Here is a 26,162-nt window from a genome sequence, read left to right as displayed (position 1 = left end):
GTCCGTACACTCACGGGAGATCCTTCTGTACGAACCGCCATGGACATTGACAGACTTCACCAGCTGAAGTACGCTAGAACAGTTCCTCCAGGCTTCCTTTGGCGGGCCGCTTGCCGGACCGGTCCCTCCTGTGCCTGGAGGAACTACAAAGTAAGTTCCGGAAGGTTCCTTTGCCTGGCCTTGACAGACACACAGAAAGCACGGACCATTTTGCCAAGACCTCTTCGATTTTGCAGTGTTATTTATTTATTTTTACTGTTACTTTTTACTATAAGCAACAGCTTACTCTAGATATACGGTTGCTTTTTAGCCAGAGTAGTATATTTATAGTTTCTTTAAGAAAGAGATATATAGACTTTTACTATTATAAGTCCATTGCACCTATACGAGAAAAGGAGATATTAGGTGATATTGCCTTATAGCTTATAAATATAACTACTAAGGTACATACTATAACTTAGCCTCAGAATCGCACTAGAGAGAAGGATCGTCTTCCTCATCGACTTCAGTTACCGAGGTAGACTCTATTATAGCATCCCAATCCTAAAACCACCTCTCGTGTCTATAGTCACGCTCGAAACGCTGCCTTGTCTCGTCCCCCAGCCTCTCCAGCTTGTAAACGGCGTCCCTCATTTGCCTATCTAATACATTCTTCGGCTCGATAAAATCGCCCCGTGCTGGCCTCCGGAAGAGATACAGCCCCCCCTACCTCTCCGCCCTCGAGAGCTGCATGTATAGGCTCATAAAACTAGGTCTTGTCGTTATGCTGCTGCCGTGAACGCCTTTGAGGTTAAGAAGGACCTCTGAGAACTGCCTACCCTGGCTTTTCTGGTCTGTCATAGCGAAGGCAGGGGCACATAGGGGTCCTGTTCTATGAGTGACCAACTGAAAGCCTGGCTTGCTTCTCGAGCTGGGGCTCTTCCCCCGCATAGAGTCGGGAATAACTATTGTTTTGCTCTTGATGATGGACACCCCAGAGTATCGATCCCTCTTGCGTGCCGAGGAAGGCGGCAGCGATAGCTTTAGTTAAGCCTCCTTCAGCCTTAATATCTCCCTCTACAACAAGCCGATCATTGCAACCATCGAGCGGCAGGAGATGCACTTCTTTATGCAGAGCCGTGTTCACTCCTACGCACTTATATGGAAGGTCGAGCCAAGTGCTTGTCGGGGGCCTGTTGAAGGCTCCCTGGAGTATTGCATTCCCGCGCTTATAGTGCCCGACCTTAGCTACCAGGCGTCTGTCTACGTGTGCTCTGCGAGTTGATGATAGAAGCTCTGACACCGGTAACAGGATTGCCCTACGATCTCTGTCTGGGGATGTGCCGTTCCCCGTGATGTCACCTGTCGTTAGCTTTTCTGGACCTATCGTTGGCTTCGGTCGTTCCCTTCTTCGCGGTGAGCATATATCAGGACTGGGGGATGACCAGCGCAAGTGTTGTGGCTTCGTGCAGCTATCGATCTTTATTGTTCTTGGCGATCCGAACAAACCCCAAGTCTTGAAGATTGATATCCTCCCTTTTTCGTTTACGAGCATAAACAACCCCAAAAACGACCTACAAACACTTGGACCAGACCCCGAAGTTGACAACCTTTACAAAATGGGCAGGTAGAAGCCATCAGAAGGAATTCCGCCGTTTGACGCGCCAGCTGCTCGTTTTGCATCTAGTCTCCTGCAACTCACACATGCGATTAATTGGCCGCCAATCAATTAATCCCACGCAGCGACACAGGTACATTTCGTACTTGAAGAGAAGAGGTGGGCAGATGGTGAATGCTCTTACCGGCACGTGTTGATTCCGCATGCTGGATCGGACTCGAGAAGTGGGACTTGCAGACGGCTTGAAGCTCTCAAACGTCTAAAATTGTCAAGAGGTCAAAGATGTGTGTATTGTTATGATTATCCCTAGCTAGCTAAGCGAGGGAATTGGAGCCTGTAAGAGGTCCCGGCTGCCTGAGGCCACAGCCGCCGTAGGCGGCCGTGGGCTTCCTTCAACAAAAATTAATCCACGGCTATCACCAAGCGTAGGGATATAGATGATTGGTGCGGTGCAACAGAACAAGTGCTTCCTTGATCGTCTTTCCGCCGCAGTCGAAGGAGAAGGATCGCACGGCACAAAACAATGGCACGCCAACGTTCCATCTCACCATCCCCGTCGTTGCCCCCCACAACGCCGGGTTGATAGACTTAAGATGGTGGCACTAGATGACATCAAAAACAAAAGGGAAAGGGACTAGCAGCAATTATCTCCATCGGGAGAATTGAGGGCGATCGCGAGGTTCCCGTGGTAGCTAGTATGGAGACAGCCATCCACACAGCCGACGATGGGAGCCCGAATGTGGGGATGGTTGACAGCAAGGCCCTATTTGAGGATGGTGATACGAGCTACAACGAGAACTTGGAGAAGGCGGTTCAAATTCTGACTGGAGAGATTCGCAAGACTAAGTGTGGTGACAGGATCAGATCAAGTGACGTCACTGGCGTTGAGGCGGTCCACTGGTCCTCATAGGTACCTACGTAGGATATTCTGAGCACCATCCGCGAACATGGGCGTGCACTCATTCCCGGTCATGAATCCGTCTCTGCTGGGGTCCGGGTGTTTCAACAAACATCTGTCCTTGATCATCGTGGTGCACATAAACATCATCTGGCTCATGACGTACACCGAGGGTGTCACCTTTTCTGGTAGCGGAGGATTGCACCACGACGCGGCTGCGAACACCTGAGATCTCGTTCTCATACGAGCCGATACCCAGCGCACATGCAGGCATTAGGTCGGAGTGGACGTCGCGACCATAAGCAAGCCCCGGGTGATGTTTGAGTACGTGCCTGGATCCGAGATCCCGTTCAGCCCACGGTTCTGGTTCCTAGCTTCTCCGTAACGTCGCTTGGCCACGTGGTGTCCAACAACCTCATCTCCACGGGACTGATCGCCCGGATCCTCCCGTCATGCTCGACGACATGGTGTCTTCCAAGTCGATGGCCGGGGATGTATGATTTTGTCTTAGCTAGCTCAGTAACATTTTCGGGATGACCGAAACCCCACCACACTTTGGTTACAGTGGTGTGCCATGGCCTGCGACATGCTGATTGGCTGGCGTCTCACACTAGCATTGAGATTTCCGCGGTGCCAAGGCCCCCGACATTGTCTGAGATTAGCGACGACGTTCGCTTCATGATACTGCATTAATACAGCTAGATCTGCTAAAAGGACTTCCTTTTCTTTTGTGCTGCCGCCGTGGTCGTCAGGATACTAATTTCCAGGTGCTCACAGATTGTCATCGCTTGGCAGTCACCATCTTCAGTGCTTCACCACATTTCTTGTAAAGCAGCATGGAATCAAGCTTCAAGAACTTTGGTGGTAGAGAGCATAGTGTATTGTTGTTTCTCATAGAGATGAACATCTCCGGGCGCGGGTGATGCCTCTATCGTCTGACTTTGCAATGGCGGCCATTGATTGGCGACACCCGTGTTCTCGCCAAATCTGATAGGCCAGATTAGGATTTGTCTCAATGATAAGAGGAGGGTATTTGCCACATATATTTCCGACGTTCGTCTTATCTGTAGACATGAGGCTAGCCTTGCTGCTAGTCCTGCAAGCTTATCTTCCTCCCTGCATTTTATCTTGCAACATTCAGCCGCTACGGCATTCTGATCGACTATATCTGCCTCTTCCAGCAGAGCTCTCAAAGGAATTTCGGCAAAAAATCTCTAGAATTCTACGTTATCTACTTCATCATGGAGATCGATATGAGATCTGGTGGGACAAATGAAGCCACCGAGGTGACTCCCCTGATCATGCCCGCTCATCGCCGACCCTGCGACGAAAATTCCGAGACAGACGTATCAACTAGCACGACCATGAGCAGATGCCCTATTGACACGAGCTATGTCAGAGAGAGCATCCCTTATAAAGAATACGCCACCATCGATTGGCTGCAAGACCTCATCAAGGGCAGCGAGAAACGGGGTCAATTTTATCAACACTCGCGAGGCGGGATTCGTGACCGATTGACTGAAATGTGGGACTCAATGCAGGGTTGGGTTGCGGCCTTTACGATAGGCCTAATAACAGCAGGCATTGCGTCCATGGTGGACGTGAGTGTTGAAACAGTCGCGGATTGGAAGGACGGATATTGCAAAACCAACGTTTGGCGAAACCGGAGAGCATGCCATTCACCCGATGGAAACACTGGGCACTGGAGATCTTGGTCGGAGAACTTTGGTTCCTCGTATTTGATCTACATTTGCCTCTCCTTGATCTTTGCAATTATAGCTGGCGGCTTGACCACGACAACCAAGATCAACTTGCCCGCTGTGGGGTATCCACCTGGTCACAAAGACAACAAGAGCAATGCCCCGCCAGGATACACCGATATGTCTGCGGGGAAGACGATGTATATGGCTGCCGGAAGCGGAATCCCGGAGATCAAGTCCTTCCTGGCAGGATTCGACATCCCAGGCCTCTTTGGCCTCAAAGTCCTGATCATCAAAGCGATTGGAGCTACCTTTGCTGTGCCAACGGGTATGTGCCTGGGAAAAGAAGGGCCATTTGTTCACATCTCCGCATGCGTCGGATACTTGGTGGCGATGCACCTTCCCAAGGTTTCAGTTAGCCAGAGGAGACTGAGGGAGATGCTCAGCGTCGCATGTTCTGCAGGCCTGTCCGTGGCTTTCGGCGCTCCCATTGGAGGCGTCCTCTTCAGCTACGAAGAAATCAGCACTTATTTTCCACGTCAAGTCCTCTGGCAATCGTGTCTCTGCTCCATGGTCGCCGCCGCCGTGCTCAAAGAGCTCAATCCAACCGGGACAGGGAAACTCGTCTTGTTCGAAACAAACTACGGCGTTAACTATGATGCGGTTCACTATCTGACATTCATAGCTCTCGGCGTCTGCGGTGGTGTTTTTGGCGGAATTCTTTGCCGAAGCAACTTCATGTGGGCACAGTCTTTTCGGCGTCTTTCGTTCATCAAAAACAGCCCGGTCTTTGAACTGGGCCTGGTAGCCTTGGTTACGGCTCTCCTCCAATACCCCAATCCTCTCATTCGTGAAACGGGTGACATTGTCATGCAACGTCTGCTTGTCGATTGCAATCACAGCGAGCAGGATTGGATATGTCAACAGGAAGCCAAGCTCACTGGTAAGGGTACATACTCTGCGTGGCTTATTTCCGGCTCGCTGTTCAAGCTGTTTTTGACCATTATTACCTTTGGCTGCAAAGTTCCATCTGGGGTAATTATCCCAGCTTTGGATGCTGGCGCCCTCTTTGGACGTCTGGTTGGCCAGCTGTTTGTTGACATCTCACCCGGGATTTTTGCCATGGTAGGATCGGCCGCATTTCTCGCTGGAGTCAGCCGAATGACTGTCAGCTTGGCAGTCATCATGCTGGAGCTGACTGGCGAGGTCAACTTTATTCCACCCTTTTTGGTCGCTATCCTCACAGCAAAATGGGTTGCCGATTGCATATGCGAGGAGGGCATCTACGAGCTGTCTCAGCACATATTCGGCCATCCCTTCCTAAACTCTGATCAAGCCCTCGCCAAGGTCAGAAAGATTAGAGCATCTGGCGACGCTGCCACTGTGGAGCTTCTCGTGCCGCCTGCCAGCATCATGGAAGGAATGACAATGTCCATGGGGCCGAGCTACAGAGTCTCTGCAATTGCGCTCCGACAAAAATTAGACAACCTCAAAGCTCAAGGCTTAAGCGAATCCGGACTTGTGGTGGTAAACGAACATGGCCGATGCTATGGTTATGTCTCGGATTTGGAGCATGCCTCGCGAGCGATTGACCAAACGCAAGGGTGGCAAGGGACAAGCGAGCTAAGTGTGTTGGAAGGCGCATTGTTTGAGTGCATCGAGCGAAACCCCTTGTCTATTCCAGGAGACGCACCCTTGGAGATTGCGGCGGAGCTATTTAGCAAGTTGGGTACTGGGCAACTGATAATTGTCGAGGCAGAAACTGCCAAGGTGATTGGAGTGGTTGTGAGAAAGCGCCTGTTGCAATTTCTCAAGGCCTAGCTAGCCCAACTGTTCTGTTACAAATGATGATGCGTATTGTGTTTAAATGGGTCTCTGTGTTAATTACTCCGTAAGTTATTCTGGCCCCCTTAGTAATCCCATTGTGTCTTTGATTCATCCTAAGGTATTACTCGTCGGCCAAGTCCGTGGATGTATGGGATATAGGAAGTAAGTTAACTTTACTGAGTAATAGCTTATTATCTTAACTAACTGTGGATGGATGGGATATAGCTCGTAAGTCGACCTTACTGAGCGATAGCTTGTTATCTTGCTATACTGATGGCTGACCGAGAATGGATGGGATATAGCGTGTATGTAAATATGCATGGACGATACCAGGCTGACTTTGTCTGTGGACTGCTAACTTTTATCTCTGCACAACGTGCAGTCTGTAAGTCAGCCTTCCCAATTCATACCATAGGCTGGTATCTGATATTCACTACAACAGCACGAGGAATTAGCGTATCACTCTATTTCGCATCTCGAAAACCAGCCGGTCAACGAAAAGGCTCCAGACTTCTCAGACAAGGCGCCTAGGCTTCCTGACAGCTACGGCTCGAAGCTTTCTGGCTCTCATGGTTGCCTAGAATTGGCTCAACTCGTCCCTCAAGATGGAAGGATCCAGCTTCCTTTCGACTTTCACTGGCAGAACCGGAAAGACGATTTTGAAGCTTCACTCAGACATGGCGATTCCAATCAACAAACACCTGCAGACAAACCACAACGGAAGATTGAAAACATGAGGTCTTTTTTCAAGAGCCCCTTTAAAACCTTCGGTACATTCATTATTCGGGATACCGGGACACCAGCTACACATGTGTTGTACGACATAGGGAACTCAAGTCTATACGTCACTATGCCTGCAGGTAGTGCTACTAGTGGTGAGGCTAGTGAAACTGGCATGAAGAAGTACTACCATAATTTCTTACAAAAACTTGCAATCACTAATCTAACTTACATTAGGCTTGCTAGTTACGACGAGCTCCCGGATTGGCTAGGCAAACAAAAACCCTTTTGTGGCAATAAGCTCGAACTTAGCGGAATTGCTCCCTGGCAAAGAATTATGTGCGTACGGCTTCTGCGTAGTGATCAAAGGCAAACTGATTTTAGTAGACTCTGCCAGGGCCTCTCCCTCGCTTCGTCGACAATGCAAGAAGACCGACACTTTCCTTTTCTTGTCTTCGAGGATGACGACGATCCGATATGGAAGATGACTGACCTTCACCTTTCAGATGGACGGATGGGTGGTAGTGAGACGACAAATCCACACTCCGATTCACACAACCCGTTTCATGTTAGTTTCTACGAGAAGTTTCCTGGGCCGGATGTCAATGGCCTAGTTCAGGCAAGTGATAAGAAGAAATTGAAAATCGGTCACCTTTACGAAAAGCCACGAGAGAACCGCGGCAGCGAAAACAACATGAGTGATGACCTAGCTTTTCGAAAGAGCTCATTCACGGTAAGTTCTTGTTGACTGCTATATAAACACAGTTCTAATTGTACAGATGATTGCAACCGCCAGACGTACTCAGGAGCAACCTCAACCACCTTCTCAGTCGAACGGCGACTACTGTTGGACGATGCTAATTCTTAGCCCTTCTGGTTTTTTCTCCTTGCCCCCTGAAAGAGCCATCGACATGATAGATGTGGGTCACATAAGTCGACAAACTGCTGAGTTATCCTGCATCGTATATGCTCTTAAAGAAATTGACGAGCGATGGAGAAAGCTCAATGATCATATTGCAAGCTTGCTGGTCGAAGATTTTATGGATCCCAAGACCTATACTACACTACTATTTGACGATGAAACATTCAGCCGGTCGAGGCTCTATTTCTGGATCCTGGGTTGTCTTAACGAGTTCAACGTCAGCATCGAAGACAATATCAAGCAATGGAAGCTTTTTCGGCAAGCTCGAATTTCCCGTGTACTTGATCCGCCGTCTAAATCGCCGTCTAAATCGTCGCCTGAATCGTCGCCTGAATCATCACCCTTTACATTCGACAAGTCTCGAGACTTCACCAGGCTTCAAGAGCTAGACAAAAGGGCTGGGGAGATCCTGCGAAGCTTGGAGGATCTGCAAGCACAATTCAAAGCCAAAATGGCGATGGTTCAAGCATTGCGCGATGGAGTACGTGATTCTTCTTTCAGTTTGTCTTTGCCCATCAAGCGTCGTCAACCTGACACCTTCAAAGCTTTTCAACGCTAGCGCTCTCATGGAGAGCAGGTCTTCCACAAGGCTAGGCCAAAACGTGCAGCTCCTCACTTATGTGAGCATATTTTATCTGCCATTAGGATTCTGTGCTGTGAGTGTTGGAACTTTTGACGGTCTCCAGGCTACGTAACGACGACTATCGGGATCCCCGCTCACGTATTTATAGGCGCTTTGGGCTATCCCGAATATCACCGATGGCGCTACGAAAATTCCTTTCATCTTGACTGCTGTTGTTGTAGGATTCGTCACATATGCCGTTGTCTTTATCCTTGGAAACATCGCGGGGATTTGAGGGAAACTTTATTCCGAGTACAGGAGCGACTTCTGCGGCAGATGGAAGAGGATGGCATCGGATCTTGGCCAGAGCGTCGCAAGCGATTCGAGGAATTCCCTCCTAATCAGGAGCGAAAAATACCATCTGAGTGGTTGATATTCGGATACCAGATACGCAGGCTATTTAGAGAGAAGAAGCCTGCAAGTGCAACTGGCTCTGATGCCATGAGCAATGGCCCAGTAAACTCAGACCAGGCAGTCTAGCACGGCAGAAACCTCGACCCCCTCATAAGGCAGCAAGGATGACCACCAGACGAACCCATCACGACAAGGAACGAAGGAGCGGGTAGGAACGACGGTGCGAAGGACATCGCTCCTGACGCTCCAAGCCGCTCTAGTCGCATCTCGCACCAAAACAAGTATATAAAACTACAGTCATTACCTAGAGCCTAGATAGCTACCAGCTTTCAATAACACTTCGTTACCTCAATCGCATTGATCACCGATCACGATTGACTATTACGAGACGTAACACACCTTGTTTTCTATTGCTCTCTGGATCACAACGCCTCTGACTCCTCTTGCCAACATAAACCTAGAGAACTGTCTCTTTGACCTTGTTGGGAAATCAGACCATTACATCTGATGCAACGCATGTATGAGGAGTGCGCTGTGGTGCCAGGTTGGGGGTATTCTGCGATTGAACACATTGGAAGCGCATATCGAGTATAAACTTGAGTTGTTAGCGGGAACGACGACTGGATTGTTGAATTTTTTACTGCTTTATGTATGCAGCAAAGGGGTCGAAATTCAGTGTTTGCTAAGATGAGATCTGGACATTCAGCTATAAAACCTGACAAAGGTCGCGACGACGTTTCCAACGGTGATTAGGAGAGCCAGGATATGCTACTTGCCATGGAACAAAATCAAATCGAAACAGTCGAGAAGAAACTCTTGGTGGATCGAGGTACGTTCTTCCGAGGGACTGCTAGGATTCGATTCCAGTACCTCCACTTTGGGCAATTGTGCCTTCGAGAGCCCTAAAAAAAGAACACTGCGCGGATAAAAGAGAAGCTCTCTGAAGAAGGCCGTCTCCGACTTGACCCAAAGAACCATATACCCGCAGTGATAAGTTAGGGAATGTTGAATTATATTATCAGATCAACTCCTGGTGGTGGACAATCGACCTATATTTTCAAGGTATGCTCGGTTCCCATAATTACGCTAGAATAGTTGTCAGATATCGGGATATCGGATTTCAACGGCTATTGCGGAAGTGAAGCTTTTCCTTCATCATCATAGGAAGAATATTGAAGCGGGGTATAATAGATTGGTCCGTGGGTTCAACACCAAGTGAGTTATATTAGGGGAGGTCTCGTGGTCAGATCCAACATCATCAACACCTTCATCATCAGACTGGAGGAAGGAACGAGACCTCTCAGTCTGATAGACCGGTCAGGGTCTTTATTTTCTTTGGTGTCTTAGTTTTCCTAGTCATACAGTTATTGAAATTGCCCTCTGTCTCTTCCCTCGATCCAAGACTGCGAGCCCTTTATCTGCCGCATCTGAGATATAGTCAACACACCTTGTATTGTCTTGCTACCCTATACTCTCGGCAGTATAGCCGTGGGCTACCGAGCAACCTGAGACGCCCTTCTCACACTCGGTTCTGGGTTGACTAACCGGAAAACTCGCAAGGGAAAAGGCCAGCTAGCAGCGTCAATCTGTCGTCGCCAACTGCCTTGCCCCCATAAACTTGCCCGATCATTAGATTAATGCCGCGATGCTCGCAATAATAGCAGGCCGATCAACTTCAAATGCTAAGATTGATTGATTGATTATCTTAGCCACGCAGGGATCGGGGTGACTTGTTCCCGTAAAATAGTGTGTCAATACTGCATATTCGCACGTTAAACCATTTCAGCACTTTTGCTCCGGTGTGGAACGTGACTGGGCAGACCGCCTAGGCAGCGAAATGTCAAGCTCCCGGGTAGGTCCTTTTTCCATCTTTCCTACGTCGCGCTTTAGGATATTATCAATGACAAAGGGACACAAGAGTACGCATACTGGAGTGCCTAGAATATCTAATATATGTCATTGCAGGTATCTTGGGATTAAACTCCTGGGAAGTAGCCTCAATACAAGCCTCATCTGATCACAAGACACAAACCATCTTGCTTATAAATGACAATCACTATCCTCCCCGTTCTGCAACTTAATTTTCCGACCGTTGGGTGACCTCTTACACCAGGTATCCCTTTAGCCTGAAGCATCAGTACAGTGGATAGAATGGGTTGTAAGATCCGTGTCTATATTGGGCACATCGAGCACGAAAAAGATACTCGAGCCTTTGCAATTTATCTTGCTACACAACAGTTAGATCTTGCCGGGAATACACCACTTCAATACGCACCTGTACGCGTAACAAAAGGTTTGCTTTCTACGATGGACGCTTTTGACTTGGAACCCTCTATTTTGGCAGTTAGCATACCGAACTGAAATAATTGGCCGTGGGGGTAGGTATAAGCCGTACATAGTATTCACATTTGAGCACCCAAACCCGTGAACATCGACGTGCTTGCCCTTATAATTACGCTCACTAAAAAGCCTGGCCTGCCAACCATTAAATTAGTCATTATTCACCATCCGAGGAGAGAGAAAATACCGAGACGACGTCTGTCGCCGCCATAGAGGAGGCGACAAGGAAGGGAAGAAAATTCAAGGGATGCATTGCTAGGAGGCATAAAAAAGATCATCAAACTGAAGACGCTGCTGATGAATGCCCAAAATTCTCGAGGCAAATTGCCTAGTGAATGTGATGGCGTAGAAGTAAAAAAGTTCCGGAGGAGGCAGACACGAACAGCTTGTTAAGGCATCTTTCAGCTGACATGGGTAACGGAACGCAGATGCCGAGCTTTCAGCTCTAAGTTCAGAGCACCCCTAGCAAGCGCTTCCCTTGGTCAACTCGTCCTATCACAGACCTCGGTTCCAGGGGATTGATGTGCCATCACGCCAATATTGCAGTAGCTGAGAGTAAAGCCTGTCTGGCGCAGATATGAGTGCATGATCTGACACGATTCTGTGCACATTTTCAGGCTGTCGGTGTAGATACGTGACAGGCAAATTCGCAGATTAATAGCCGCCTTTTCCTGAACCCTTGCCTGAACCTAACCTTTTTTCCCTCTCTCGCATTTCTCCAGGTGTATGAAAACATCACCTGCAATTTCCAGCTGGGGGGTGATAGAGTTACCCCTCATATCTCTAAAGGGTTTAGGTGAACTTGGGTTTTCCGGTATCCTGAATACTCTGAAATACCTCAGCCTTTAAACAGCCACGCTCTTATGCCCTCCCCCTTTGTGTTCTCCGCCTACTCTGTTACAGAAGCTCGAAGAGGACACATAGAAAGCCGAAGATGATACCGAGGAGCAGGCAAGGTCGCCCAAAACATCGATGGTGCCCTGACTCAGGAATCCAGAGTTCCCGGCCTATCCGAGGTCCTTGCATGCAAAGGTGCATTGGTGGTGCCCTCGGTATGAGCGCCTGGTGTCTGGTGCATATATGGCACAGCTCTTACAAAGCAGAAAGCAACCACATATATTATCCCCTGATATCTAGGCTTCTTACAATAACCACCAGTTTCTGATTTTGATAACAGTCTCGCTTAATGCTTCTGCAAAAGCCCCTTGCGAAGCCGTTTCCAGAATGATGTCTTCTCTAGGCCTGCGATGGCGAGCTCATCAGAAGAGAGCACTTCGTGCAAGCTCTCTAATGTGGTCTTTTCTAGACTAGATTTGTAATCGACAAGCACCTTGACAATGGTAGCAATAAGTATCCGATCCGCCTCAACCTGTCGTTCGGCGAGAGCGTGAACAAAGCGCAACCAGATTGTTGAGTTTTTGTACGGTCGATTGGGCTTGGCTCCCGACTTCAGTAGGAGCTCCACCATTGTTTTGGAATATTGGACCACGCCAGAGCCCGAAGCAGGGACGAGGGCATAGTCGAGAACAGGTCTTCCAGCCCCACGGTTAAGCATAGATTGGGTGGCGGGATTCTTCAGTTTCCTAGACATGTATGAATGGAAATCGTACTGAGCGGCCAGTCCTAGGAGCATATTATCCGAGTCTCTCATCGCCCACTTATACTTAAATCTCGCCTCCGTGTACGTCGCTCCCGCTGTGTCAAGAAGGCCCTCGATGGCGCTGAACGGAGCTTCGCGCAGATGGTCCCGCACGGCTAAGTGAGCGAAGAAGAAAAGGTCTTCCAAGAATTGGAGCATTTCGTCCTCGCGTAGACCATTCTGAGTCATCCCTAGCTTCATCTGCGCCACGATAGCATGACATACTAGTAGTGGAGTGTTCCGCGACTCGCCCTTGAGACTCTGTTCGAAAATGTCGTCTCCACTTGTCAGGTCCAGCAAGAAGTCCCGTACAGTTCGATGGAGGAAGTCGACCCTCAACTGAAAGAATGGTTTCGTCTCGTCTTCGTCCGACACTACCTCAAGGAGTCCTTGGCTCCTCCCGTACAGTTGTCGCCGCATTTGATCCTGTCTCGACTGGATTTCCGAGAGGTTGAACGGTTTTCGAATCAACTGGTGCAGCGAGTTCGTGTCTGCTTCCATCTCGTCGAGAAATGAATAAAGCAAGAGGAGTAGTGGTCTCTGGGAAGACGCTGCAGTCTGAAAGGTCCGCGCCGTGAGCTTGCGATAGATGTCCGGAATCGAGTTCAGCATGTGCTCGAAGAATTTCTGGAGGTCTTTAGGGAAATTTTCGAGGCGGTCTCTAATCAGCCGAACCGCGTCCTTGTTCCGGAAACCCTCCACCAAATTGCGCACTACCAGGATCACCCAAAGAAATACGCCCTTGGCGTGAGTTGCGACCTGCTGAACCACGTCGGCATACTCGGAATTTGCCTTGCTTAACTCTCGGTATTGCTCCTCCTCGTTAAATTTGTCCGTCACGTATTGAATAATGTCGTCGCTGGTGAGATCTTCGACTTTCAGAACCCACTCGGTCTTGGTGAAGGAATCCATGAATGCTGGCCAGGGTCGACTGGAAACGCAGAGTTTGATGTCACGAGTAGCCTGAATACTCCGCAGGGTATGGATCAGCTCCTCGGGTTTTCGATTGCTGTCGTAATACTCGTCTAGTCCATCAATAAAGAAGCAGAATCGTGTTGACAAGTCTGTATCCACCAAGACCCTGTAGGTTCGGAGAAGCTGGTCTTTGGACCACCGATCCTCGTCACTCTCAAAGTCCTCGATGTCTCCAATACTTTGTTTTACAAGTGGAATAAAGTCGCGACATTTGCAGAGGATCTCGAACAAGAGTGAGCGTAATAGGCCCTCTTGCGACTTTTGAAGTGTCGAACCGGCGTTCCAAAAGAAGTACTGTGCCATCACCAGTTTCTTTTCCCCCGCCCATTCCTTTAGCTGTTCTCTGGTTTCCGGCGCATGAAAAATATACTTCATGAGGGTTGACTTGCCAGATCCGGGTTTGCCGTGCACGAAGAAAATGCCACTATCCCCACGAAGCCAATCGTTGAAGCGAATTTCCGAGTTCTTGCTTGAATCGAATATCCATTGGAAGGTTGTCGAGTGTGCTCGATCGATTTTGTGGTGTCTTGCTTTAATGCCGCTAAAGTAGAGGCTCTTGAGAAAATCCTGGTCAGATGCCGTCACCTGCCCTCGGCTCTGGAGACTGTGCATAGCCGATGTGAGTTCCTGAATATCTTTCGATAGGCTTTCAGCCAATGCAGGATTCATCGGCTCTCCTGACTTGCGTTGTTTTTCGAGACTTTTCTCCAATGCTTTACGTGATTCGTCCTTCACCAATTTCTGAACGGCCTCGACGACTCGCTGATTGAGAATATTGAGCTCGTCGCGCTTGTCCATGCCCAGATTCTTGCTAGCCTTTTCCATGTCCATGATCTTCTTGGATAAGTCAGACACCTCAGTGCTATCATTGACAGCATTAGTACTAATACCCCAAAAACTCCCTTCCAACAGCGTAGACTCACAACGTCATGAATAGTACATGATCAGTGATTCTCTTTTGCAGTCTCTCAAGTCGGGAAGACAAGGTGTTGATCCTGTCCTGTCGCCAAGCGGCCTTCAGAGCGAGGGTGAAACTCCCCCATTTCGTTTTTTCACTGACTGCCAGCATCTCGGTCACTTCTAAAAGATCACTGGCAATCTTTCTGCTGTTGTTGATGATGTCTTGGAGGGTCGGGTTCGTGGACGCAACGGCTGCAAGGAATATGTTATGGCCTCGAATCTCGTCCACGATGGTGTAGAGAAACCTGCATTCTTCTGGAGCACCATCCACGGATTTATAGATCTGCCGGGTTTCTGATACCAACTTCCATGAAAAGTCGACAAATGCCAGGACATTAGCCGCGAGGCCAAGGGCCGCGAAGGCCTCCATTGTCAAATTGTTCTTGAGCGAAGTACCTGTGGCTCTGGTGGCTAAGAAATGTGGCTACGAACCGGTATACTATGAGGAGAAACAAAGCAGATGAGAACCAGCAAGCGGTGTGTCTTTTTACGGTCGCCTAGTCCGTCAATATCTGCGCTATCGGAACGGGTGGTAGGCGATTGGGTGAAGATAGGCAGTGGCTGCTCAGCTGTATACGCATGCTCTAGTTTCTGCACCTGTGTGCAGGGAGGCGGCGCCTTAAATTCGTAACTGCCAATTATCTTTGAGCAGCAAGTCGTCGGACAGATATGTGACCTACCGCAGTAAGACCTACTTAAGCGACGGATCCGCTATACATCCTTTGCGCGGTGTTCAAGTACTAGCCAACAAACCACTGCCTTGTGTCTTGTGCGGCGACCGGATTGGGAGAACAAATGGAACCCCGAGCCACTTTGTGTTGGTGGTTTACCAAATTACCTACCCCAACATCGTCCGAGGCTACATCCGATGGGCCAGAGGTCGAGGGGTCTACTTGCACCCGCCACGACATAACCCGGAAAGTCACAGCTTCAGCAATCATGCCACGTCACCGTGGCAGTGTCTGTAAGCTCACGGTCTGATCCTCATGCTGTGTGACGTCGGCAAAAAAGTCATGTAGAGGCCTCAGTGTCAGGCCTCATTTTCATTGTGCATCAGCTGAGCAAGGGTCTGGCTATGCCATTGGAGGAGACCATCATCTACCGTTCTGACCAGCCTCTATCCTTTCTGCATCCATGTCATCACCCCCCTCGCCCCCACCACATAATGCAGTCGTCTAGGGTTAGAGGCTCACATGAATCCTCTACCCCGCTGACTATTATGTTGAGGCCAGCCACCTACCCTCTCTTTTCTGCATCTATGGCATGCCCCCACCCCACTATGCAGCCTAGGTATTGGATGGCTCGAATAAGCATTAATAAGCTCTATCAGATAGGATGAACCGGTTGATATAGCTTATTGACGATACAATCTCTTGTCCCATTTCCTCTATCTATTCGGGAGGAATGCCAGCTATTTATCCCCAGAGATCAGACCGATCCCGGGCCCTGGGCCGAACCCTCGGCCCGGAGACTCAGTTGGGCCGTCCAGTCTGTTCACATTCAATAGAACACTTGCGGCAGTGCATCTCACTGCATGTATTGCAAGAGATTTCCAAATCCGATTGTGATTTGAAAAAGTCGGGGTTGACTTATGTCGACCTTGGAAAGGTAGGATCCAAGTCAAGCTCCTCGGGCGGGGATATATGTTTGACCGACGAGAGCCACTGAGAATTATCCTACCATGCTAGGAGATATGATGGCTGTGCTTCTAGTCGATGATGGGGGTGGAGGCTCTAAGTATAATTGTATCAGGCTTGATGATGTGAAATACCGCCCAGGCACGAGCGTCTGAGGTATTCAGTCAGCCTGTGTTGGCACTGAAACAAGCCGGGATGCTGGAACCACACCCGATATCTATGTAAGTCGGGTTCTCGTCACTACTCGAAGGGCATGCGGCAAACTTCTATCTTTCAAATTCGTCTTCCGCCCTGAGCATAAAACCCACACTTTATGAGTGTCGGACTTCCATGAAGCCATCGTGAAGAACTCTGAGAATATTGCAGATGGCGTCGAAGTACAGATTGTCAATGATGGCTCTGTTGATCCTAAAGATGCTACTGGGGATCAAGGCCATCTAAACGCCCAACTTGAACTCAAGGTTTAAGAAAGGTACAGTTACTAACCATTCTCCAAGTACTGCTTTAAAAACCCAAAGTAGCCCATAGAGCAAGCCCACCAACGACCCATGGAAACATCATCCTAAAGCTCATCTGCGCATTGAACTCTTGCAAGAGGTCCAGCGTTTTCTGCGAGCTGTTCCTCAAAGGCTCCGTGTCGCCAAGAGTTGGATTGGCAATCGCCAGCAACTGGTTCGATGGCCCCAGCATCACCTTTCTCACCCAGACCCAGCCAATTGGCATAATTCCCGCCGCCGTAGCCCAGATCTTCCAAGGCAGTCCAGCTCTGTTCTCCTTGTGTTCGGCGTAGGCAAGGGTGCCAATGACGATGAAGGTAGCCAAGTCAACCCACGGGACCGTGGCAGACATGGACCAGTAAAAGTACTCCCACTGCTTTGCGGCATCCTTGGGCGACTTTTGCACTGCTGGGTAGACTGCAGGTAGAAGGCGGTACCCGGATGTCATGGTACCGCCGTTGATGAGACTGCCAGCGATTGCTATGCCTTTGAGGGCGGGGAGGTAGGCGTGAATGGATGACATAGCGATTGTAAGGTATGGGGTAATAGCAATGAGAGTGAATTTAATTCGATCAAATTGACGTCCCTGAAGAGTTTTTAAGATGAGCAGACCAGGGCAACCCTCAGTCGAAAATCAAGAGCTAGAAACGGCAACACGGATAAACCGACTGGAGTCGACAAACGAAAGCGCCTTTGAGAAGAATGAAGAAGGATGGGCACGCGGATCCTAGGCCAGACGTAACAGCCGCGGGGGGTGAAGCCTTTAAACACAGAACCTTCAGCTCTGAATGACGTTTTGTGATCACACCCTAACCTGAATTGCACCCAGACATATATCAATTTTTGGTGTTGACCTGCGAAGAGCCGAGTTTCCGAGCGGCAGCCCAGCACTCTCCATTGAAGTAAAGTCCCCACACGGTAAGCAAGCTGGACATGGCAGCGACGTTTAGTTTGCTAATCAATCGTTTGCAATTGGCTTCAATTCCCTTGCTTCAGCTAAGACACCTGTATTGTCAGGTACCCCGCAAACATCTAGACCGACATATGGCTGGCTGAACTGGCATCCCGACGCTCGTATTTTTCAGCGTCAGCCCAGCATGTGGCTGGCTGCATAAGCATTCTGGCTTTAGTATATTTCAGCACCTCGACTGGCATATGGCTGGCTGAACTAGGTTTCCATAGTTCGTATTTTTCAGCACGAGACCAGCATGTGGCTGGCTGCATAAGCGTTCGGGGTTAGTATATTCCAACACCAAGACGAGCATGAAGCTGACTGCATAAGCATTCCGGCGTTAGTGTCTTTCAGCACCCAGGCCTGCATGTAGCTGGCTGAGCGAGCATCCTGGGGTTGATCTATCTCATGTGGCTGGCTGTACCCCTCACTTGGAGTTTGCAGATCCTGACAGTATCGGTAGGGACATGCAATTTCTCCCAATGCCCCTTCTTCTGAACGTATGTTGGTTTTACGGGAGATTTCCACCACACTAACTCGTGCGACTTGTTACCTAGCTCATCACGATGTGATACGTCACCAGAAACGCTGCCTCATGAGAGTTCTTCCTGACGCTCTATGACAGGATGTTGTAGATTTAATAAGGAGCAGAACACAGTATGTTCTTGAGATTAATAAACTGCCAGCTAATTCAACGAGACTGGTTCCATCTTCCCACGGACAAAGGAATGATAAAGCAAACTACAGCGAGCTAATATTGCACGCCCACTGCTGTGACCAAATTTTTTACAGCACCAAAGAACTCGATAAGCCCCATGGTCCACCACCAGGACCTCTTCTTCCACCCTTCCTCGATTGGTAGTCGCTCATCCTCGAAGATGGCCTTGACGTAACTGACGGGTATCGTCTTTCCATTCCCAAAACAACCCATCATCAGTGCTATTTGACCGCAATTCACTTGATGCTCGGCTGGTCCATAGACCAACTCTGGATTGTCCACGAGCTGCCGCTGGATGCGGGCTTTGATGAATCTGGCAAGATCGTCGATAGTGAGGGACTCGCCGTCAAAAGAGTACTCCAACATCTCTTCAATCAAATCTTGCTGGGGATCGTTGTTTCCCTGCTCTTGACCAATGTCTCGGCGTGATAGAGAGATGTCGTGCTCAATGGCGCCGTGGGAAGCGAGATCCACAAGATTGAGATACTTTTTCCCGTCGCTAATCTGGCTAGAATCCCAGCAGCCAAAGTAGTCGAAAAAGGAATAAGGGTTCTTGATGATAGCCCAGGTTCTCTGCCAGGTGCTGACAGGTTTCTTCATGTATGCCTTGGCCGGGTTTTGATACTCAAAATAGGTTGGTATGGCAAAGACAGAGCCGAGGAGTGGGCTCATCCCGACGTGTCCCATGGACGCATTGAGATCTTTCATGTAGATTTTGCGTCCGCTCCGTTCAAGATAGCCATGGTTGGCAAGAGCGTTGACGACGGGGCAAGGACTCCTGCTCGCGTTTGCAGGTGCCTTTGCGTATTCTCCGACAGCCAGGGAGGGAGACATTGTGACAAAACGGGCGAAGGGGGGCTTGGTGAGGTGAGAACCGAAATGACTAAGAGGGGAAAAGAAGATTTCTCTAACGAGAACAGCTTGGATTGACTGGAACACTGAAGGGCTCAAGTGCAAACGGTAGCTTGAGATCGGAATAGCGATGTTGGTGATGAGAGGTGTTATGGGAAAAGAGGATTTACGAGGTAGACCCCTACATTCGACTACCGTGGCAAGGCCCCGCGTGTTGGCCAGGCCGAGACCCTACCATTGTTCTAAGGTCGCATATGTGGCGTCCACTTGAATTCTTAGCATTTCCAATAACCCAGGGATCAGCCATCCATTTCCAGCCAGAGTTCGAGACATTGGTGTACAGATACTACGTAGTACAGATAAGGGGGCATATTAGTGGTTTTATTGGACGGATAAAGCTTACCTATGCACTAATGTAATTTTCCGGTGTAATATTGAAGGATAATCCCTTCTTAGACTGGGTGAGATAGACTAGTTGAGACTATTAGTTACTTAGCTTGGAGCTACTGCGCAGCTTGAGTGTGATATGTTTGAGCTATTGACTGCCGGGCAAGCCGGGACTTGACGGCACGGGACGCGACGGGAAGACGGCAATCTATGCATATTTAGCTCTTTAAAATAGTCCGACCCTTTCCGTTTTAGTCTTCAAAAGGTGGCATCCCAGACCTTTTGGGATTGCAGGTGTTCAGCCAGCCATAGCGATTCGTATAACTTATCAGCTGAGTAGATCAGCTGAGGAGTGGCTACATAAGGAATGTGATGAACTTGAGCTATTGCAGCTGGGGCGGGGTGACGGCCATAATGTATGCATATTCAGCTCTAAGCTTTGCCTTGAAATGGTGTGGGCGTTTCCGCTTTCGACCAAGTTAGTCTATGTGAAGTGCGGGGTAGCATTAGAGACCTTCAAGGATATCCACAGGCTTATCAACAAACCTAGGTGACTGGATTCATGAGTGGCTGATTGGGCAATATCCAAATGTCGAACTATCGACAACTTACAGCCCAGCCACGCCGCATGCAACCATTATCAGCTCAACCTTTCCACGGTGATTGGACCAACAACGTGCCGAACGCATGCATCTTGGCGTTCCAGACCTCGCGGGATAGCAATCATGTCCCAGAATGGGCGCTGATACGGCAGGGCAGGCAAGCAAGCTGAGGGTCAGCTCCATCATCGTTCCGAACGGCTGCCTTTTCTGTCGTTGCTTAATTACCGCGTGTTGGGGTGCAATAATAGGCGCCACGGTGCCCCATCTCATACGAAATCTAGTAAACTCAAGTTGTCACTTCGCAGTGCTTCACATGTTCTCTTTTTAAGTGCACCATCAAGCAACAACACTGAGAGCCAGGTTTCGCCTTTGTCTCTGATTTGCTACTGCTCTCGCCATCCCTTCTCAACATTGAAAACCAGCTGAATCCTGCCATCATGAATGGTCATGCAGCAGAGGCTCCTATGAGCAAGCAAGAGGAGGATATGATGCAACTCACCTTGCAGCTCAGAAATCACATAGAACAAGAGAAATACGCCAAGTTCCACGGAGACAAGCTCATCGGGGTAGGGGAGAGAGATACCCTCTTCGAGTTTTGCTACTAACGACCCTCACAGAATCCAGTTGTTCCCAAGGTCGGCTTGTGGGAAGATCTGAAGACTGTTTTTCAACCCAGCAATTGGCCAGCACTGAAGAGGTCCGCCGATGGACTCATCAAGGGCACTGGACTTGACGTAGGCTACCTGAATGGTACTCGATAGACTGTTTGCTGACACTGAGCGTAGGGACAAAGTCTTGCCACAATTGCAGGCAGTCTTTCCGATTACAGCGTCCGACGGCAAAAGTTGATCGATGATCAAGTGAAAGACAAATATGACAAGATGTTGCACCGTAAGTTTGCGTGTCTACCCAACAACTATTGGAGCTAATCTGACCTTGATCAGCACCGTTGACGTACCTTGGCGATGCCTTCCAGTACCGAACTGCGGACGGCAAGTTCAACAGCGCCATCAATCCGCATCTTGGTCAAGCGGGTGCTCCATACGCCAAAACAGTGCCGTCGAAAACAGCTCAGCTCGGCGCTCTCCCTGACCCTTCCGACCTCTTTGACAAGTTGATGGCAAGAGAGGAAGGTGGTCGGGAGAGCCAGTCGGGACTTTCTGCCATGCTCATCTATCATGCTACCATCATCATCCACGACATTTTCAGAACGAATGACAACGACAAGAACATCTCGGATAGCTCGTCCTACCTTGATTTGTCTCCTCTCTACGGATACACCACAGAGATGCAGCGCAAGATTCGGGACGACAAGTACAAACTCGGTCTTCTGAAGCCAGACACATTTGCGGAAGACCGATTGTTAAGGCAGCCACCCGGCGTCTGCATCATGCTGGTCATGTACAACCGATACCATAACTACGCTGCAAGACAACTCCTTCGAATCAATGAGAATGGTCGCTTCAGAGTTCCAGTCATGTACGAAAAGACGAAGCTTGTCTCTTTGATCAAGGAACATCTCCCTGATCGCAATGCATATGGCCAAAAGGAGGATCTTGATTCCAATGTCCAGAAGCTGTGCGCTACTTATGAGAAGGTATGGAGGGAAGCTCGAGCAGCAAGACCTCAAGAAGCACCGGAGATCCCTCCAGAGCAGCCACAAGAAAGCCCTGCAGAGAAAGCAGAACGCGAGGCTGCAGAGAAACAAAGGCAAAAGGCCCTTGATGCCATTGCTGAGTTCGAGAAGTCGGCACTGAACCAAAGGCTCATCGAGGTGACAGAAGCTCTCGAGCTTCTCCTCGAAGAAAAGAAGCTCAAGCTCGAGAATGAAGGCCCCCAGGAACTTGAAGATTTCGAAACCAAGTGCAAGGAGTTCGAGGCTGCCTGGGAGGCCGCTTGGAACAAGCAAGATGATGACCTTTTCAACACTGCTCGCCTCATCACTTGTGGCATGTACATCCAGATCTCAGTCCACGACTACTTGCGAGCATTGATGGGCTTCCACCAGTTCAACACCAACTTCACTCTTGATCCTCGCGCCGACTTTGACCAGAAGAAAACGAGCCGCGGCATTGGCAACCAAGTTACTGTCGAGTTCAATCTGCTGTACCGCTTCCACTGTGCCATCTCTCTCAAGGACGAGGCGTACACAGAGGAATTCATGCAGAAAGTGTTGGGATTCAAGGACCCAAGCAATACACCGCTTCCAGTTTTCCTCCAGACGATGGCGGCAATTAAGCAAAAGGCCGCAGAAGACAAGAGGAAGGGTAAAAAGGAGCCTGAGCCATGGGAAGTGACGTTTGGTATCCCAGATGCACCTGCACCTCAGCCAGCACCTACGATTGGTGATGGTAGTAGCAGCGCAACACCCGAGAATGGTTCCGATAGCGGAATATCCATGATTGGTGTTGCTGGCACGGAAGCGCCCATGAAGACTGATGCTGCTCAAGAGAAACCCAAGAGGTCTAAGAATTTCACGCGAAACTCCATCACAAATCTCTTCGACGACTGCCAGATGCTGGATGAACTCACCTCGGCCATGGACGATCCCATCTCCAACTTTGGCCCTCGCAATGTCCCCAAGTGTCTCAAGGCAGTTGAGATCATGGGTATCCTGCAAGCGCGTAAATGGGAAACCGGTACGTTGAACGACTTCAGAGATTTCTTCGGCTTGCCGAGACATGCGACGTTCGAAAGCGTGACAAAGAACGTCGAGATTCAGAACGAGCTCCGAGATCTCTATGAGCATCCCGACAAGATTGAGTTGTATCCTGGCATCTTCTGCGAATCAGACGAATACATGGGACTCGACCCTGGCCCTAGCGAGTCAAGCTCGGCGCTTTGGTCTGCCATCTTCTCGGATGCCATCACTCTCGTCCGCTCAGATCGATTCTACACCGTTGACTGGAACACCAATTCCCTGACCTCATGGGGTATGAAGGAAGTCACACCAAACAATGAGGTTTACAAGAGCTCAGTCTTCCACCGCTTGATCCAACGTGCCTTCCCGGGATGGTTCCCATCCGACACCATCCGATTCTTCCACCCGTTTTACACTGCGAAGCAAAACGCGATTTACGCAGAAGCGCAAGGCTACGGTGATCTATTCAGGGAGACGGCAGAAGAGCAATCAGGCAAGCAGAAGAAGCCAAAGACCGACATCGTTGTGGCTCCAGTGCAGAAGCCCCTGAAGCCGTGGTATCTTGACAAATTCAACGACATCTCCATCGTCTTGCAGGGAGAACAGAGCAAGAACTTCACGAACCCTGCATATTACTATGAGGCGAACTTGCCACCAGTAGTGAGAGCCGTTTTGGACCCGCACCAGAAGCCGCCTACAATCTCGCCCGAGATCCTAGAAGATTACGTTGAGGATGTTGAGGAGGATTTGAAGAAGTATCTTGACCAGTTGATGAGGCATATCGTCAAGAGAGAGTCGATTTCCATGACAAATTCGACATTCCAGATTGATGCCACTAGAGAGTAAGTTTCGCAACCCTTGCCTCGACTGCAGCCTGAGAACCTGGCTGACCTTTCGACAGTTTTGCCATTCCTGTAGTCACGCGATATGTCGCTGACTTCCTTGGCTTCGGTGACAAGCTGCGCAAAGTCGCCACCGAAGTCAAGGGCACGTACAGTGAGAACGAGATATATCAGCACATCACGAACTGCCAGGTTTTCCTGACCTACAACGCCGACGAAACAAAGTGGATGCAGCGTCGCCAGGCTTTCAAAATTTCCATGAAAAAGTTGATCGACTTGACCCAGAAAGGAACTCTCTGGGAGGCCAACCAATGGGACATCACACGGGCCCTGTTCGGCAAGAAGCAGACCAATTCCATGCATGAACTGGGAGTCTTCGTCGCGAAGCAGGTCTTGGACTATGAGAAGGACCAAAGAAAGGCCGCTGCTATCCTCCTCCTCATTTGTCTCGACTTTGCGTACAACGCGGTCGTTTCAGTAAGTAAATCAAGTAGTTTGATCGTCTTGCAAACGAGGCTAATTATCACCAGTTTACGGCTACATTGGACGGCTACATGAAGGACCTGTACAGGGCCGCTGATTCTCCACCGCTTACCATTCAGTCGGAGCCAAAGTGGATCGAGGTTCAAAGATGTGTCTTCGCCACTTCGAGCAACGCCGATAAAGAGCTTGAACAGATGATCCAACTGATGGCCCAAGCAACGGTTCGACTGCCGATCGTGCGCAAGGCCACCGCGACGGACAAGTACGAATTTGGATGGACAACGAAAGGAGAGAAGGTCGAGATAAAGAAGGGAGAGACGGTCATTCTCGACCTTGTAAGCTCATCCAACTGACAGCCCCTCTTAAACTCTAGACTGACAGGATTTTATAGTCAAAGGCCATTGACGAAGCAGATGTCAAGAGCGATGCGGCCAAGGTCCAATTCTTGACCTCCCAACTCAGCATTGCCGACAAGTATGGTGTCTTCTCGCCAAGACGCTTCGCCGCTATCTCGTTGACCTCGATGATCAAGTTCATCGCTCAGATGAAGAATCCCCGTCGCGGCCACGATGCACAGGGAAGACTCAAGAGGATTCGTCTCGATTCTACCCCCGAGGGTTACGCCAACTACATGGCGCCCATGCGGGTGAGCTGGATCAAGGAGCAAGTAAAGCGTCTGAAGGACAAAGAGGCTGAGAAGATCTTCACCGATGACATCCTGAGACCCGAAGCCGATACGTACCTTACGCCAACCTGGGATGAGTTCGTGCCCTTCCCCATGACGTGGAAGATTCGCTTCGATGGGTTTGGCGAATCGAATTACAAGGTGGACAATAATCCATACGGTAGGGTCAAAACTACCCCGACTCTTCCAGATTTCTGCCCGCCGTGGTATCAGCCGCAAGGCGCCAGCACTGTCGGAGGGGCATTTGCTCCTGTTGTTTGCGTTTGCGCTGACGCAGAAGCCGAAGCTGAAGCCGAGGACGAGGCTACTCAACCTCCAAACGGTCAGGCTGGAAAGGAGAAGGAGAAGAAGCACGAGCATCACTGCCCTTGCCTTGGCCACTCAAAGAAGAAACTAGAGCCCAAGACTACTCAACTGTCGACTGGATGTGGCTTGAGTGATAACCACGTGCACAAATAGTAGTCCTGCGAGTTTTACTTCCTAGCCTTTTCTTCTTTTTGAGTGCGAAATAGTGGGTAACATTAGGGTTTCGAATATCTATAATACACATTGCATCCTTAAATACCTCTTCTTTAATTTGCTGCTCGAGAATGTTTATGCCCTGAGCGCCGGAGGCCATGGACTGCCTGCATTTGATGTTCTCCACTGCAAATCCCATTCGCGGCCCTCTCCCGGAAGTTCGGTGTCTATCGCTCGGGGATCCATACCTGTAATGAGGCGAGTCGGGGATGCAGTTAAGGTCTTGGACTTCTGGGCACCGTCCTGAGGGGTCAACCGGAGCCCGCCCGTTAAGACGGTGGATGTAATATAAATCAATCCAGTTCGTCTTAACTTTATGCTCCGCTTATAAACCTCACGTGCATAATCCGGCGACGAGTCAATCGTCATAAAGGGAGAACCTCCAGGTCTAACGGTGACTTTAATCGCAAACTTTATGGACAGAAAAATGTCTTGTCGCCGCTTAGGATGCAATGCGAACCACTTGCCCATCAGGTCGTCGCTGTCACCGTACATATCCGCGATGTCCTAGTCAGCAGCGCCAATTTCCCAAGCACGGTCTAGGACTTCCAGGCGCTCGTCTTCCGAACTGAAGACGGTCAACTTGTTAGCTGAGAGTCTGACGAGGTACAACGACGAACATGGACTGGGTACCCATACCCAACTTTCCTGCAGGCAACACTAAGACTCAAGAGGCCGAAACCCACGGCGGCAACTTCGAGGCCGCCTTTGCCTGGGTATCGAGGAGGAAGATTGACAGGAGGAACCATTATGATATAGGGCTAGTAGTCTCGGAGCAATTGGTTATGCGTGG

General features: G+C 49.6%; 8 protein-coding genes across 8 annotated transcripts; 3 read left to right on the top strand and 5 right to left on the bottom strand.

The window, feature by feature from the left end:
• Positions 1-3,736: 3,736 nt before the first annotated feature.
• BGZ61DRAFT_500164 (chloride channel) lies at positions 3,737-6,016 on the top strand (the record flags this gene model as incomplete). The annotated part of the gene is made up of 2 exons (XM_046251520.1): positions 3,737-4,570; positions 4,604-6,016. 2 exons carry the CDS (start codon positions 3,737-3,739, stop codon positions 6,014-6,016), a joined length of 2,247 nt encoding a protein of 748 aa, XP_046095007.1.
• Positions 6,017-7,782: 1,766 nt separating this feature from the next.
• On the top strand, positions 7,783-8,766 carry BGZ61DRAFT_500163 (uncharacterized protein; the record flags this gene model as incomplete). The annotated part of the gene is made up of 4 exons (XM_046251519.1): positions 7,783-8,145; positions 8,210-8,320; positions 8,396-8,488; positions 8,545-8,766. The coding sequence occupies 4 exons, from the start codon at positions 7,783-7,785 to the stop codon at positions 8,764-8,766; spliced, it is 789 nt and encodes a 262-aa protein (XP_046095006.1).
• A 1,847-nt stretch (positions 8,767-10,613) lies between these two features.
• Positions 10,614-11,322, bottom strand: BGZ61DRAFT_176383 (uncharacterized protein). Its single transcript, XM_046237638.1, has 4 exons — positions 11,168-11,322; positions 11,036-11,115; positions 10,916-10,972; positions 10,614-10,867 (listed from the first exon to the last, which is right to left on the bottom strand). The coding sequence occupies exons 1-4, from the start codon at positions 11,231-11,233 to the stop codon at positions 10,762-10,764; spliced, it is 309 nt and encodes a 102-aa protein (XP_046095005.1). The 5' UTR covers positions 11,234-11,322; the 3' UTR covers positions 10,614-10,761.
• A 1,552-nt stretch (positions 11,323-12,874) lies between these two features.
• BGZ61DRAFT_308258 (uncharacterized protein) lies at positions 12,875-14,158 on the bottom strand (the record flags this gene model as incomplete). Its single annotated transcript, XM_046238771.1, has 1 exon — positions 12,875-14,158. A coding segment is annotated over one exon (1,284 nt), but the record flags the coding sequence as incomplete, so codon positions are not given.
• Positions 14,159-16,695: 2,537 nt separating this feature from the next.
• Positions 16,696-17,211, bottom strand: BGZ61DRAFT_371889 (uncharacterized protein; the record flags this gene model as incomplete). Its single annotated transcript, XM_046242137.1, has 1 exon — positions 16,696-17,211. One exon carries the CDS (start codon positions 17,209-17,211, stop codon positions 16,696-16,698), a length of 516 nt encoding a protein of 171 aa, XP_046095003.1.
• A 1,180-nt stretch (positions 17,212-18,391) lies between these two features.
• BGZ61DRAFT_500161 (Chloroperoxidase) lies at positions 18,392-19,192 on the bottom strand (the record flags this gene model as incomplete). Its single annotated transcript, XM_046251518.1, has 1 exon — positions 18,392-19,192. One exon carries the CDS (start codon positions 19,190-19,192, stop codon positions 18,392-18,394), a length of 801 nt encoding a protein of 266 aa, XP_046095002.1.
• Positions 19,193-20,636: 1,444 nt separating this feature from the next.
• BGZ61DRAFT_371801 (heme peroxidase-domain-containing protein) lies at positions 20,637-25,309 on the top strand (the record flags this gene model as incomplete). The annotated part of the gene is made up of 7 exons (XM_046242128.1): positions 20,637-20,765; positions 20,817-20,933; positions 20,985-21,090; positions 21,144-23,682; positions 23,742-24,159; positions 24,213-24,500; positions 24,557-25,309. The coding sequence occupies 7 exons, from the start codon at positions 20,637-20,639 to the stop codon at positions 25,307-25,309; spliced, it is 4,350 nt and encodes a 1,449-aa protein (XP_046095001.1).
• A 20-nt stretch (positions 25,310-25,329) lies between these two features.
• Positions 25,330-26,159, bottom strand: BGZ61DRAFT_466171 (uncharacterized protein). Its single transcript, XM_046247653.1, has 2 exons — positions 26,009-26,159; positions 25,330-25,937 (listed from the first exon to the last, which is right to left on the bottom strand). The coding sequence occupies exon 2, from the start codon at positions 25,862-25,864 to the stop codon at positions 25,445-25,447; it is 420 nt and encodes a 139-aa protein (XP_046095000.1). The 5' UTR covers positions 25,865-25,937; positions 26,009-26,159; the 3' UTR covers positions 25,330-25,444.
• Positions 26,160-26,162: the final 3 nt, after the last annotated feature.

The sequence above is a fragment of the Ilyonectria robusta genome (genome assembly GCF_021365365.1).
Source record: "Ilyonectria robusta strain PMI_751 chromosome Unknown BGZ61scaffold_48, whole genome shotgun sequence".
Classification (NCBI taxonomy): Eukaryota; Fungi; Ascomycota; class Sordariomycetes; order Hypocreales; family Nectriaceae; genus Ilyonectria; species Ilyonectria robusta.
The sequence above is the reverse complement of the archived record's forward strand: the minus strand, read 5'-3'. Positions and strand labels throughout refer to the sequence as shown.

Bases quoted from the DNA above. Each gene is read 5' to 3' on its own strand.
- BGZ61DRAFT_176383 (XM_046237638.1), bottom strand. From the start codon at position 11,233: ATGCATCCCTTGAATTTTCTTCCCTTCCTTGTCGCCTCCTCTATGGCG. The intron at 10,973-11,035 runs GTACGGCTTATA...CTGCCAAAATAG, and splicing joins TGCTCAAATGTGAATACTAT to AGGGTTCCAAGTCAAAAGCG. The intron at 10,868-10,915 runs GTGCGTATTGAA...ACTGTTGTGTAG, and splicing joins ACCTTTTGTTACGCGTACAG to CAAGATAAATTGCAAAGGCT.
- BGZ61DRAFT_466171 (XM_046247653.1), bottom strand. From the start codon at position 25,864: ATGTACGGTGACAGCGACGACCTGATGGGCAAGTGGTTCGCATTGCAT.